At 47.9% G+C, this 15,084-nt stretch overlaps 1 protein-coding gene across 4 annotated transcripts in view; it reads right to left on the bottom strand.

Annotated features, from left to right (window-relative positions):
• Positions 1-15,084, bottom strand: part of NEK7 (NIMA related kinase 7) — a 117,354-nt gene that overhangs the window by 12,990 nt on the left and 89,280 nt on the right. For all 4 annotated transcript variants that reach the window (XM_053659548.1, XM_037150882.2, XM_037150883.2 and 1 more), the window contains exons 6-7: positions 9,103-9,211; positions 8,192-8,299 (exon numbers count right to left, since the gene is read on the bottom strand). In XM_053659548.1, coding sequence (XP_053515523.1) covers positions 8,192-8,299; positions 9,103-9,211 — 217 coding nt within the window. The remainder of the gene's footprint in view (positions 1-8,191; positions 8,300-9,102; positions 9,212-15,084) is intronic.

The raw sequence follows: 15,084 nt of genomic DNA, 5'->3' as shown, positions 1-15,084 counted from the left end.
TGCAATGCTTCATTTAAATATTAACGTATAACAATGGTATGGGTGTAGGCAGAGTGTGCATAAATAAGTCACACTCATTAACTTTTGTAGAAACATCTCTCAGAACACAAGGCCACTCTTAAATTACAAACCATACAACCATTCCCTACTTCACTCACTCCTACTTCAGACAGAATATAACAGACTTCCCTACATCAAAGGGTTACCTAATGATAAATGGGAAAGGTTGCTGAAATCTCAGAAAAAATGTCAGTTGGTACCGCTACTGAGACCTTTTTAGAGACAGGATATTCTAGATAATTTGGGGGTTTGTTTGTTTGTTTTGATGTGTTAAAATGCCTTTTCCCTGTGCGCATTCAAGATAACGCTAACAGTAAATGTCAATAAAATAAATATTAAACATTTAACAATAAACAAAGGCATATGCATTCTATTTGGAAGGGTAAAACTATGTATGGCTTTCAACGGGAATATATTAAATTTCAACCTATTGCACCATTAGTATGAGCCTAAGGCGCTTTTTTTGCCAAGTAGAAAATCAAAGTTTGAGAACAATATTTGAGGATCTGAGTTGCCTGAAGCAGCAGCCACCCAAACACATGGCTACCCTGTTCCCCGTGGAGCCAAGGAAATTCTCCTCTTCCTGTTCCTTTCCAGCAACACCCAGGCATTTCCTGCAAATCCGAGTACGACCACCATGGCTCACGAAGCGGGGCTGGGGTGTCTGGTGAGAGGCAGCGAGGACAGCCCCCCCTTACGATCCAAGCCTCCACAGCAGAGGCGGGAGTCAGTTTTCCAAAATTAGAATAGACAGCCTTGCGGCTGAGTGCAGAGATGACACCGGGTTCAAGGCGAAAAGGTCACGGACCACGGTTCACAGGAAATGTGATCTGGGTGGGATCCACTCTCCCTAAAACCCCAGTGGCGGTCAGGCCTCAGGTGCGGAGGATGAGGAAAGGGGACAGGCCAACGGGGAACAGCGGGAGCTGAGACAGAACGTGGGCTCTTCAGATGCGGCGCCAACGAGGCAACTCGACGAAACAGATTCCTGACGGGCAGCGTGTGCTTTGCGCACAGACACGCACATTTGGCACTTGCCGTCTGGGTCAGAAAAGTCAAGAAACCGAGAAACTGCTGGGTGTGAAGAGGCTGCCCTGTTCCTGGGTGACACCGAGGGGGGCTCTCTGGCTCCTGCACCTTCCCCCGAGTCTGCGTGAGGAACGAGGGCTGCGCACAGGCACATGCTGTCCGGACAGGGACACACTGTTGGGACAGGGACATCTCTCTGCGCGCCCGCAGGGCAGCGGGACGCCAGACTGAGAAAGGCTGTTTCCAGGCTCCTGGGAGCCGGGGGCTGGCCAGGATGGAGGGGCAGAGAGACCCCGTGCAGCCCCCAGAAGCCTGACCCATCAAGGCTCGGAGGGGCGGAGTTCGCGGGAAGGGAAGGGGAGTTTCCTGCAAGCTCTGGGGAGCCTGTGGCCGTCAGGGCCCAGATACTCCAGATACTACGTGGAAGAGGGCTGAGGGCCCGAGAGAGACAGACACAGGCCCAGGACAGAGACCCGCCCGGCATCGTGTGGAAAAGGCACAAAACCCAGACCAGCTGGCCGTGCACGTGAGGTGAACAGAGGAGAAGAATGATTATGTTTTCTGCAGAACTAAACTGAAAATGTCAAAACACTGAGTAGACAAGAAAGCCTCTGGGAGCTGCTGAAGGTCTTCATGAAAAGTTACAGACTTTTAACGCTCCTAGTTAGAGCTTAGACACAATTCTTCATCTTCTTATAAGTCACAAGCTCCTTTATACTACATATGCATATTTTATTTTAATATTTAAATTACATACATCCCCAAAACATGCTGAACCGTAAATCTAAGTGAGCTGCTCACCACTTTGATGGACTCATTTCCCAAGGCGTCCTTACGTCAGCAGCAGGAGAAAGTCTGTCCTGCACTTCAAGGACTCACAGTGTCAGGTCCAAGGGCACCCAGGGGGCTCAGGCCTCGGAGGGCCAGACCCTCTCTCGGGCTCCTGCCCCCACACACACGCTCCGTGCGGAGCAGCGGCCAAGACTCTTCAGAGCAAGGCCCGCCTTCCCTGCTCCGCCCGCCGAGGGGCCAAACCATGCAAACTGCTCAGGAAAACACGCCGGCACACGGAGGTTTGCCATTTCAAAGTTAGTGCGTGTGTGATTATTTCTTAAACCCTTTCTCTAGAATCCCGAACAGCGGCCTCTATTACTGCTGCTGCCTCAAGGACGTTCCTGCCGGAAGCTGCGTGGGGGGGGGGGCATGTGCGGAGGCAGGAACAGGACCCCACAGACAGCCGTGGACGCAGGAGCACGGGGAGCACGCAGGCCCTGGGAGAGCTTGCAGCTGCAGCTGGGGCGGGAATCTACCAGACTCCAGCAGATAATCCACGTTTTCACCTCCCCACATGCGTGAAAGTGAGGAACAAAGGACAGCGTTGTTTAAAAAAACAGAAAGGCTAATATTACGGGAAAATTGCTAATGACTGCAATGCTCTCTGCCCTTTTAAAAAAATACACTAAGGCAGTTATTCAAATATTAAAAAACTCTCATCACATGAATTGACTATTCAAGCTCCGTGAGAAAAGTTTTACATGGGGTGTGTGCTCTGTTAACAAGAAGTGTGTCCTAAAATTTGCCCTGGCCAACGAAGACTGATTTTACCTCAAGTTCTACCGCACATTTAACAGAATGAACAGGAAATCCCCTCACCTGCTGCTACTGTGGAACGCAGGGCTAAATTCGGTAACAACTTTCATGTCATCAGAATAAGTTATACACAGAATGTTTAGCTTAAAACCCAGCACCGTCATCCCTGCACACATTTCCATGAGGAAAAAGACCAGATGCACCGAAGCATCACTCAGGTGATCACATCTGCGTTGCTCTTTCCTTGTTTTTGGTAAATGGGAGTCAGGACAAAATTGGCCAAAGGTCGGGGAGTCTGGCCTCATCTCCCCTTTGCCACTAACTAGCCGAGAATGCCCAACGTCTCTGTTTATTCGCGTTCCTTGTCCATGAGAGGCAGGGATGGGGAGGTCGAGGCAATTTCTGAGACCCCTTGGCCATGAAGCCCACAGGGTTCACAGGGACCCGAAGGAATCCGCAGGGAAAGCCAGGAGGAAGAGCAGGGAGTCCTTCTACACCGGCGCCCAGGACAGCTGAGGGACGCGTTTGGATCAGAACATACAAACCAGTCGGGTCAGTTTAGAAACTCGGCTGCTCTCCCTTCGAATCAGAGCCAACTGCAGACAGGAAAGCTCCGGGCTGGGGAAATTAAAAGCCCACGAGTCATCTGACACTTTGGCTTGATTGAAAACATGCACAGACACGACTTCAGGCTGTGTGGCAGATCTGGGATTCTTCTACAAAATACACGCATTACATAAAAGTTGTCATCTGTTAAGTGTGACTGTTAACATTTAAGAGCTTGAGTTAATGCAAGGGGAAAATCCAGGAAATTCTATCGTTACTGACTCCTATGGTAGATCCTCTGCCCCAGCACTGCGCTGAGGGCCGTTAGACGTCCAAGCGTTAACTTGCTGCACATCTAACGAGCCCACCAGACCTGCCCCAGGGCCCACACTGTCCTCGGTGCTGGAGACAGGAGGAGGCAGGGAGGCCCTTGGGCCCGTGGGGCCCGGGGCCGGGGAAACGGGGACTATCACACAGCAGCTGCCACACTGCTGTTTCGTCTTCCTTCAGGATGGAGGCATCGGGGGCCAGGCGCTTTGCCAAAGACCGCAGACCCCATACGGTGCAGACCCGGAACTCAAAGCAGGTAGTTCTGAACCCTGCATCCACACGCACGGCTCCTTCACTGAAACTTCATTTACCTTCACTGGAAATATGACTGAAAAAGTCTGCATCTTCCCAAACGAAGAAGCACAGCAACGCTACACGCCAGAGCCTGCAAAGCCAGGAGCGAAGGTCCGGCTCAGTGGGCCGCTGTGAAATTACATCCGCCGCAGTCACTGCGTCTTAGATGAACACTTGAGACGGCCGAGAGGTCAAAACCAGAGAACAGCTTCTTCCCAGAGCAATGGTTTAATCCCAGAGAGGGTGGGAGTTAGAAACAGCTGAAAGTAGCCTGCAGCACAGACTGAGCATGCGCGGCCATGGCGCCTCCGGGCCTCGCTGGCGGCTGAAGGGCGCACGGCGCAGAGGGGCTGGGCGGGTTTGGGGAGCCACCGTGTGGCTGTGGTGGCAGCGGGCCCGCCAAGTGCAGCTGTGTGAACGCCTGCTCAGAACACTTGCTTTCCGAGTTGACGTCAGAGGACATCTCACACTTGAGACTGTGTGGGGAGCATGAACTGCACACCCTCGAGAGGTCCTGGTGTGAGAACTCTGATGCTGGTTGGTTGGAGGGGACGTGCACTCGCTCAGCGGGCACACTCACCAAGCCAGAGAACGGCGCGCCGCCCCTGGGGGCACCGCGAAAGCAAGGAGAACGCCGCATCGGAACATCGCTCCTCTCCTTGTTCCTGTCTGGCTTCCCCTTCCACCAGAGGAAGCGGTCACACGGGAACGCACCGTCGTGCACTGTAAGTGTGGCTTTGGTGGAAAGAGATTTGCTGTACTAGCAGGTAACTGCCCCCAGTTACTCGGACACACCCTCGGAGTCTGCAAGGTGGTCAGACCGCACAGCAAATTAATTTTTCTAATGAGGTCTTTTTAAAATCACTTCTCCCTCCTTCTCTGCTTCAGTCCACGGTGGAGTAGGCCTCTCAGAAGCAGGATCAGGACTAAGAAGAGAAGCCCCTTGACAATTAAATAAACTTCCTTATTTAATAAAAAAGAACTAATAATAAACTAACAGTAATGATAGAAAAGGAGTGGTTTATAAAATTTATATTTTGCTAAGTGTAGTATTTTCTTCCTTAAAAATAAAGGTACTTCACAACGCAATAAAGGGGTTAATCCAACAAGAGGATGTAACATTTGGAAATATTTATGAACCCCACAAACATTAGATATACAGCAAATATTAACAGAAAGAAAGGGGGAAATGGACAGCAGTACAGTAATAGTGAGGGACTTTAACACCCACTTACACCAATGGATGGATCATTCAGACGGGAAATCAGTAAGGAAACAGTGGCTTTAAACGACACAATGGGCCAGATAGACACAACTGATACACACGGAACATTCCATCCAAAGCATTGGATACGCACTCTGTTCAAGTGCATGTTGAACGTTCTCCAGGACAGATCACACGCTAGGACACGCACCAATTCTCAACAAATTTCAAAGGACAAAAATCGCAGCAGGCATCTTTACCAAACAAAATGATATAAAACTAGAAATCAATGACAAGGAGAAACCTGGAAATAACACAAACACATGAAGACTCAGCAATATGCCATTAACAACCAATGGGTCAACAGAGACATCAAAGAGGAACTCAGAATATACCTTGAGACAAGGGAAAATAAAAGCACAACACTCCAAAATCTCTAGTGAGCAGCAAAAGCAGTGAGAGAGAAGTTCAGAACACCACAGGCCTACCTCAAGAAACAAGAATAATCCCAAATAAATACTCTAACTTTACACGCAAAGGAACTACACATAGAAGATTAAACAAAGCCCAAGTGAATAGAAAAAAGGAAATTATAAAGATCAAAGAGAAAAGAAATTAAGTAGAGACAAAAAATAGAAATCATCAATAAAGATAGAAGCTGGTTCTTTGAAAAGAAAAGCAGAACTGATAAACCTGTCGCCAGACTTGTCAAGAGAAAAATAGAAAAGGCCCAAATGAGTAAAATCAGAAACGAAACAGGAGAAGTTACAACTGATCCTGCAGAAACACAGAAGTCGTGAGAGAAATACTATGAACAATTATTCTCCAACAAATAGGACGATCTAACAGAAATGACTAAATTCCTAGAAACACACAATCTTCCAAGACCAACTCATGAAGAAATAGAAAATCTGAATAGATTGATTACTAGTAACAAAACTGAATCAGCAATAAAACATCTCCCAACAATCAAGAGGTCAAGTCCAGATGGCTTCACAGGTGAATTCTACCACATATTTAAAGAGGATTTTAGTGTCCTCCAAATTATTCTGAAGAATTAAAGACAAATGAACACTTCCAAACTCATTCTATTAGGCCAGCATCACCCAGACACCAAAACCAAATGCATGAAAATGCATCCATCCATCCACACACGCTCCAATCCTGGAAGAACACAGCTGCAAAAATCTTCAACAAAATATTAAATTCATCAAATTCAAAAATACATTTAAAAAATCATAACTATGACCAAGTGGGATTTATTCCAGGGCTGCAAGGATGTCCTTAATATCCACAAATCAATCAACTTGATATACCACATTAACAAAAGATAAAAATCATGTAATCATTGCAATATACAAAAAAAAAATCATTTGAAAAAACTTAATACCAATTTGTGGCAAAAACTCTCAAGTGGATATAAAAGAAAAACACCTCGACACAGCACAGACCATCATGTATCATCACAAAGCCACAGCTGATCCTGTAACAGGAAAGAGCTGCCCGCTTTTCCTCTAAGGTCAGAAACAAGAGTGCCCATGTTTGCCACTTTTATTCAGAGTATTAGAAGTCCTAGCCACAGCAATCAGGCAAGAAAAACAATATATAAAAGACATCCAAATTGGAAAGGAAGAAGTAAACCTGTCACTTATAGCGGACGACATAATATTGTATATAGAAAACCCCAATGATTCCACCAAAAAGTTACTGGAATTAATGCATGAATTCATTACATTTGCAGGATATAAAGTTATAAACAGAAATGTATTGTATTTGTACATACTGATAACTAAATATGACATTTAAATAAATGGATCAAAGACTTGAATGTAAGACCTCAAACCAAAAAACTCCTAGATAAAAACGCAGGCTATGAGCTTTTTGACATTGGTTTTGGCAATATTTTATGGACCTGCCTCCTCCAGCTAGGGAACAAAAGCAAAAATAGGCAAATGGTACTATGCCGAACAGAAAAGATTCTGCACAGGAAAGGAAACCATCAACAAAAAGAAAAGGTAATCTACTGAAAGGGAAAAGATATTTACAAATGATTTATCTGATCAGAGGTTATTATCCAAAATACAAAAAGAACTCATAAAACTAAATTTAAGAAAAACAATCCCATTTAAAAAAATGGGCAGAGGACCAGAATAGACATTTATCCAAAGAGGATACACAGATGCCAACAAGCCACAAAGAGATGCTCAGCATCACTAGTTCCCAGGGAGATGAAAACCAGGACCAGCCGAGACGCCCCCACACCAGCCAGAATGGCTGGGGCTGGGGGGCTCATCGACGGGTTGTACCTGTCCAAGTGGATTTTGCCCTTTCTTTCACATTGTCGGTCAACCTCGTAAATGTAACAGGTGCTGTGTGTGTGTCTCCACCTTTAAATTCTATGGCGAGGACACATCTGACTCTTGAATCAAGCTCCTTATCTAGGCCAGTGGCTCTCAGGTTCCTCGACAGCGACCCCCAGCAACACTGTGACCCCGTGGGAAGACTCGCTGCCACTGAACAAAGGTTGCAGGGAACCGCGTTTGCCGCCGCAGCTGTAGTGCCCTCTGGGAGTGTCTGCCCGTAATGTTTTATTTCACTGAAAACAACGCTAGCTGCAGGCTGCTAAATCGATTTCACAACCATTAATGGGCGATAACCTGCATGGAAGGTATCGCTCAGGATTCATAGGGCTTTCGTGCAGCTCCATTTACCAAAGGACAGAATCTTATAACCACAGGGCTGTTTCCCTGCCCCAGACATGAAGTAACTGTGGACTGAGAAGGAGGGACCAGGAAGCAGGGAGACTGTGATTCAGTGAATCCAGGGTGGGTGGGGGGATGGGGGGGGGGCCGGGGAACCCGTGAAGCCCTCTGAGTTTGGGTGTGTTGTTTTTTCAGTTTTGAGGAGTTGAACATGGTTTGAACACCCATCGACATAAGATTTAGTGTTTGTCTGTTTAACCCTACATTCAGAAATTATTCTGGTCTAGGGGGGAGACCGGGCGGGGGGGGGGGGTGGGATGGGAGAAATAGATAAAAAAAAATGTACTTGAAAAGTAACTAAATAAAATTTAATATTAAAAAAAAAGAAATTATTCTGGTCTATGTTGACACAGTTTTTGTTTAAAAACCTTCTTACCTAGAGAGTGCGCCGCGGTGGTCTTGGAGCTGAAGAAGCGGCCCAGGCCCAGGTCCCCGAGCTTGACCACGCCCGTGGCCGTGATGAACACGTTCGCTGGCTTGATGTCTGGGTGGGGAAGGCGTTGGGGAAAGAGGAGGTTAGTGTGGCTACTTTCAAGGGTTAAAAACCACTTTTTATGGCAGAACTTAAAGTGGATCCTGAAAATGAGTCTGAATCTTGAAGCAATTACTTCACTTTGAGTAATTTTTATGTATCTTAGTGTTTCTGTGCTCTCAGTCCTTTGAGAAACTAACAATCATTAATGCAGCACAATAAAGACCACGATTTGTTTTCTTTTACAACCCATTTTCGTTTCCCATTTTCGGGTAAATGCTTGGGAAACTCAAAGCACAAAATGTGTCTTTTCTACCTCGATTTCAAGTAAAATATCTTACTAAGTATTAACTTACAGATATATTTACAGGAAATAGAAAATCACAACTCTCTATATATAATTCATGTAGAAAGCCTTAGAAATCTTAATTGCTTAAATAAATGTTAAATAAGTTAAATAACATTTTTCATGCCCCCAAATCAGAGGTCAGTTCCTTAGTGATGTAACCTTCAGATTATACCCAATAATGTGACTAAGAACGATGAATATATTGAGAGCTAATGCTGAGAATTAAAGATCTAAGTAGCCGTAATATACACTGTTTATCTGGTTTTAAAAAGAAGGCAAAAACCAAACCTCTTCCTTATGTTTTCCTGCACCTGTTTTTTTTTCTTTACCTACCAAATCCATAAGACGCTCAGGAGAGTGAAGCCAAAAAATGACTAATTCTCACTGTGACTGGAAAGCGTGCAGGGCTTCACTCACAGGCTCGTCTTTCGAGTGAGGCTGGAGCCGGGAAGCGGCCCACACTCACCTCTGTGCATGACCCGGCGGGAGTGCATGTGCTCCAGCGCACTGCACAGCTGCACGAAGTACTTCCAGACGGTCCGCTCCGGGATCAGCCGCTTCTGCTTCTTGAAGTGCTTGTTAAAAGTGGGAAATAGAATTAGAAGCACTAGAACTCCTCAGGACTAGATTCTGACGTGCACTGAGGTGTGAGTCAGAAAAATACCTACTTTATCTCCCTAATAACCAACGAAAGACTCAATGGTCTTCCAGGGTAAAATGATCCCAAGACTTTACCAGACGCAACAGCTTCGATTCCTCCCACTTGCATGTAAAGTGAGCACAGGCCAAAGAACGCTCTCTTTGCAATGTGCGACTATTTCAGAACATCAATGTCTATCTGAAATTGTTTCTTATCCTAAAAGGGAGATGCCGAATTTCACGTGAGGAAAAGCCATGATAAAATGCTCCAGAAACCTGAAGGTATTTGTGTTCGTTAAAAGGCAATTATTCTGCTGATAGAGGTTTCACCACCGAATTCCTTTTAAATAAATATGGAGCCACCTTGGTGACTTGAAATATCGCTTAACTTACTAAGCATTTAAGGGATTTCGGTAAAAAGTTCTCATAAATATTTCCGTTGCACACCGCAAGTCAACCTTGCAGTGGACTCTGAATGAAGGAAAGGGACTTCACAGATGGAGGAGAAAGCCTCGGGGGCCGGGCAGAAGCGGAGCACGGGTCCGGCAGCCGGGGAGAGGGGCCGCCGCGCTCGGGATGAACTGCCAGCCAGCAGCGTGAGGAAATCCACCTTCTATGCGACATTTGGTGAAGTTGAGTAATGTACTCAACTCTGTTCTTGGTTGCATAAGACTCATAGAGATTTATTATATAAAAATTGCTTTTTTCAAAAACAAAACTGCAATTGGTTTGCTATTTAACAACATTTATAAATGACCGAGATGAAACATCGTATTTAGCCAAGTTTTCACAAAAGTTCCCAGTATCTTGTTAAAGTGCAGAACTGGTGATAGAAGCCGTTTTTGGAAGTTCGGCTGATGGGGTTTCTGAGTGTGGAGAAACTGTACTCCAGATGCTTCCAGAACAAGCACCTCTGCCGCCGTCTGCCCCGGTGCCCGGCCAGGGGCAGGCCGGTGGAAATCAGCTGGGGGAAGTCTGCCCAGGCCGCACCTCAGTCAGCAAGAGGGTCACACCTACTGTCACAGAGCACGGGGTTCACACAAACTGAGTCTTTGTTACAACACGTCCTATTGGAAAACGGACTTATTAGCAATTCCAGTGGCCATGACAGCAGCTGCCAAACAGGAGCAACAATCAGATGAGCAGGTGTCACGCAGCCAATCGGGGTGCTTGTCACTAGGATGATAGAAACCTTCCCCGTCCTGCTTCAACTTCAACACAAAGCGTTTTCAATCGCGTACAGAGTCTCCATCAGCTTTCACTCTAAGGGGCAAGGCTGCCCCCTCCCCGAGGCACAGAGAACTTCCCACGGACCTGAACCAGGTGCGAATGCGGGCCGTCGGGGTAGGGGGCCCTGTCCCCAACGCAGATGACTGCGTCGGAGGGCAGTCTGATGTCAGCAGGAGGGAGGCCGGGGTTCTTTTCACTCCGAAGTCAATATACCCTGTCGTGTTAATATCACGCCGTGAGAGAAAAACTTAATGCTTTCATGTAGACTCTAAAATCATCACCATTAGAACTAATTTGGCAGTGTACTCTGTTCAAGACCCGTTATTTAAAAAACATGGCGTAAACCCAGGAAAAGGCAGAAGGAAAAAGTTGCCCTCGAAATGCAGGGCCTCTTCCTGAGCCCTGCTCCCACGCACACGTGTCTGCTGCAAGTTTCTCCTCTGGGCCAGAGGGGCTGGAGACCCCGCCTCCAGACCCCGCCTCCTCTGACAAAGGAGAGCCGGCAACGAAAACCGAGCTCTGACTGGAATAGGCCCTAATGCCAACGGGGAGAGATAAAAAGTGTGCACGTCTGTGTCACGTGGAAAGCATTTAGGCGAATGCTAATGCAACCTGGATATTTCAAGGTTAGTATTGATAAAGACTTACAATATGCGATATGGTATCTTTACGGTATTTATGTTATGAACCAGAATTGTGACTTTTGTTCCAATGAAATATCTAAAAACTAGTGAAGAAGTAGAAATTAGCACTCGGTGTACCTCGTCACATGGGCATAATTTTTATTTAGGTTTTTTTTAAATTTTTTTTATTGATTATGCTGTTACAGTTGTTCTATTCCCCCCTTCATACCCCCCTCCCCTTTATTTAGTTTTTTTCTCAGCAGGCTACTCTCTTCTCTATGCAAAGCTTCAAATACTGTTTATTTTAAAGCATATTTTCTCTATCTTCCATCAACATTATTTAAATGAGATTTTGGCAAAACAGCTACATCTCTTTTCAATCATCAAACATCCTCCCTGCACATTAAATGCCCAAGACAAGCCCAGCTCTCTGGGGGACGTTCGTCCCTAAGCACCGTCTCCGAGACTCGACCGGGCCCCTGGCTCCTGCATCCTGGACCCTACACCTGCCGCCGCAGAACACACCTGGCTGGCCACGGCGCATCCTTTGGAAACGCGCTGCTGGAGTTCAAACAGAAACAAGAAAGCAGCAAGTGTAAGTGTGTTCCCGGTGGGCCAGGCATGTTCAAGAGGATGAGAGACATGACAACGAGACAGTGAGACCAGGGACATTGCAAGAACTGGGACCAGGCAGCCGCTGGTGTCCGCCCCTTCCCCATGTCGAACCTGAGGACGGATGTGACAATGTGACTTTCATTCAGTGCAGGGGAAGATTCGCTGCTTGGGAGTGTTGTCACAGGTTAAACATGCCACGACCACAAGCCACGGCCACCTGGTACATCAGACCTGACTGTGAGGCTGGGCCGGAACTGGCTGCGGGACCTTGGACCAGCCTGTGCCCTGGCCGGGCCTCTGCCTCCTCACTGCCTGGGGCAGAGAGTCTGGGGATGGCCAAGGCGGCGGCGCCTCCGAGCTTGGCGTACTAAGGTTCCACAGCCCCGGCTGCAACTAAATCCCATTTTCTCACTGAAAACTTGTGATATTTTATAGGAATACCCCATCCTTCAACTCTCCGGTTAATAAGGACAGAGGAAACAACAACGATGATAATGATAATGGTTTGGCCTCAGAGATCCCCACAGGCCCAGTGAATACGACACGTGACCTCCACATGAGAAGACAGGTAGCTCAAGGTCTTGTCCTTTGTCATAAATCTGTACGTAGGTCAGACATCTACTGTCAGAAGGGATGTTACTTCCCCAGACAAACACACCTCTGTAATTATGATGCATTTTTAAGACGACATTTTGCAGTGGTTACTTCAAAGAATTAGGCGCACAGAGGCTGGACGATGGAGTAGAACTGACAGCTCCCAGGGTGATACTGACTAAACAGTCCTTCTGCGGAAACACTTTTTCTTCTACGGAAACACTTTTTCTTCTACAGAAACCCTTTTCTTCGGAGCTGTGTGTTCTCACCCCACTAAGCGCCATGAATATTTGCTCTACACAATGTTGGGGATTACACAAACATGGAAAACATTTATGTCTCAGTTAGAATTTTGGTCAGTGGTCCTCATTCACAGCATGTGAGAATTTTGCCTGTTGGGACTCTCAGTAAAAGTCACGAATCTTAACTCGCCCCAGCAGGTACAGAGCAGACTGGGGCTGGCAGCTGAGAGATCGCAAAACGCACTCATCGAAAGCATCTGGTTTTATCAGAGGCTTTGATAAAATGTTTCCACCCCAGCTTTGTAAGTTTGGAAAACCCACTGAGCACTCAGCTGCTTCTGCATTATAATTCATAATAGATTTATCAATGGAATCTCTCCGGTCCCTGGTCGTATAGATTATTAACAGAAGCTGAAAATATATTTCGTCTTACAATAGAAAATGTGAAACAGGTAAAGATTTTTCTGGGTGATGAAGCCTTGGAAAAACAGAACCTGTGATTATTTAGCAAACAAAGAAAATAAGTTCCTATAATGTCACAAGGTTCTCCCCCCCCCCAAAAGCTATCTTTTGAACATTGGGACGTAACTACCAAGGAAATGAAGTTAAAGTGTTTTTTAAAGTCGATAGAGAATGCATGAGCCCATCAGTTACTGTGAGGCCGGGCGCCGCCTTGCTGCCACGCGGATGATGCTGAGCAGCTTCCGGGCCCCTAAAACCGAGAGCGCTGGCCCATGGACACGCTGAAGACCTTCCTCTCCCGAGTCCGAGACCACGCGTCCTCTGGGTCCCCTTACACCCGACAGTGGGGGGCCGCCCCTAGCAAGGACAACGCTGGGGGGCAGCACTGCAAAGAGGAGCAAGCCGGTCAGCAGAGACCCAAGTGCGACGGAAGTCCAGGGCGCGCCCGCTCTGTCCGGGGCGCGCGGCGGGCTAGCACCGACCTCAAACGCACGGGGCGTGTGTTTGAGAAAGCTCCTGGAGAACAGTCTCCCAGCCTCTCCTGGTGAGCCCGGCCCAAATGTGTGCACTGCCCTTCCCTGAGGCTCACAGAGCGACGTTAAGGTCACCAGGGTGCATCAGCCGCAGGTCACTGAAACCCTCACTCCGCACCACGCTCCTCCGCCCAACTGCTCTGGGAGCAGAGAAGGCCCGCACTGCATCTATCAGCGACAATGCGTGTGCCCCTATGCGACACACCCGCACACGTGTGCCTGCACAGACTTGGGCCCTCACGGGGGCGCGGGGTTTCCGAGGAGCACCGCTGGTTGGCCACCTTTGGCTTCTGGGCGGCGCTGGCAGACGAGGAACAGACTGCTTTCGGAATCCATGGCCTTCTCAAGCTCCGCGCCAGGGACTGGGAGGGGAGGCAGGTGTCGAGCTGCAGTGAGAGTCAGAACCGAGAGGTGGCGCTCTGCGGGGAAGGGCTCGAGGCTCCACGGAGCCCAAAGGTCGAGGGGCCAAGAGACGTTTGACTCCCAGCGCAGCCGCTAAGGCTGGAGAAGCACAAATGCAAAAGTGTCTGCAAAGGTAAGAAACCACCCCACCAAGAAGGTGAGCGAGATTCGTAAGTTCCAACAGGTTGAGATTTTAGCTAACCTATCAAAGCTTATGGTAAGCAGAATTCTCACACCTCCCCCTGAAATTCCCCAGTCTGGGTGTGAAATCCCCTCCCGCTGAGCGTGAGCTGGTAGTGAGTGTGAAAAACGAGCATCCTCGCACGCACTGCGTCACCGTGCGTGGCAGAAAGGATGCTGCGGATGGAGTGAGGGCTCCAGATCAGGCGCTTCTCCATTTTTCAAAGGGAGGCTGGCCCGGGCAGGCGGAAGTCAACGCTGGTTTGCGTGTTTCTGCAGCTGATCTCTCTTCTCCTCCGCACCAGGTCGCTGTCACCAAATACGCTTCTCCACGCGGCAGGGCGAAACGCAGGGCGCTGACGAGGAACGCTACAAAACGGGGCAGGCGTCGGTCCGGCTGCAGGCGGGGGCGGAGGCCCGAGAGCGTGCACAACACAACCCAACACGACCCGACACACCGACACCCGCCCGGTGCGCGCCCATTCACTTCCCCTGTAGAGTCCGCACTGCTGGTGATGAAGAAATATCCGATGACAAATCCCGGGTTCCTTTCATGTCAAAACCCATCTGGGAACCATTTCCTCTGACCACAGCCTCAGGTACTCCTTTGTCACTAATTAGAGAAATACTGAGTGTTCCAACTATAAATCGCTTAATTATATTTGTCAGCCTGCTCCAAACCAATTAATTATTTACTGGAGAAATCTTTGATGCCGTGCTGTCCAGAGGTTTGCTCCTGGAATGCCGACTAGGAGCCGCATCCGCGCTTCTCCCTTCTACCCCAATTAAGCTGGAGACTCAAGACAGTGAGCTGTTTGGTTGTGATGATTTGCAACACTCCTCACTATAAAGAAATGAACCACAGCCTTACGACTCAAGTATCTGCCACTGTCCTGCCTCCAGCCTTAAGTCACGGCACGTTCCTTCA

Source organism: Artibeus jamaicensis, unplaced genomic scaffold (genome assembly GCF_021234435.1).
Source record: "Artibeus jamaicensis isolate MK-2021 breed Jamaican fruit bat unplaced genomic scaffold, CSHL_Jam_final scaffold_754, whole genome shotgun sequence".
In the NCBI taxonomy this organism is placed as follows: Eukaryota; Metazoa; Chordata; class Mammalia; order Chiroptera; family Phyllostomidae; genus Artibeus; species Artibeus jamaicensis.
Note: the sequence above shows the minus strand (reverse complement) of the source record. Positions and strands in the feature narration are given on the sequence as shown.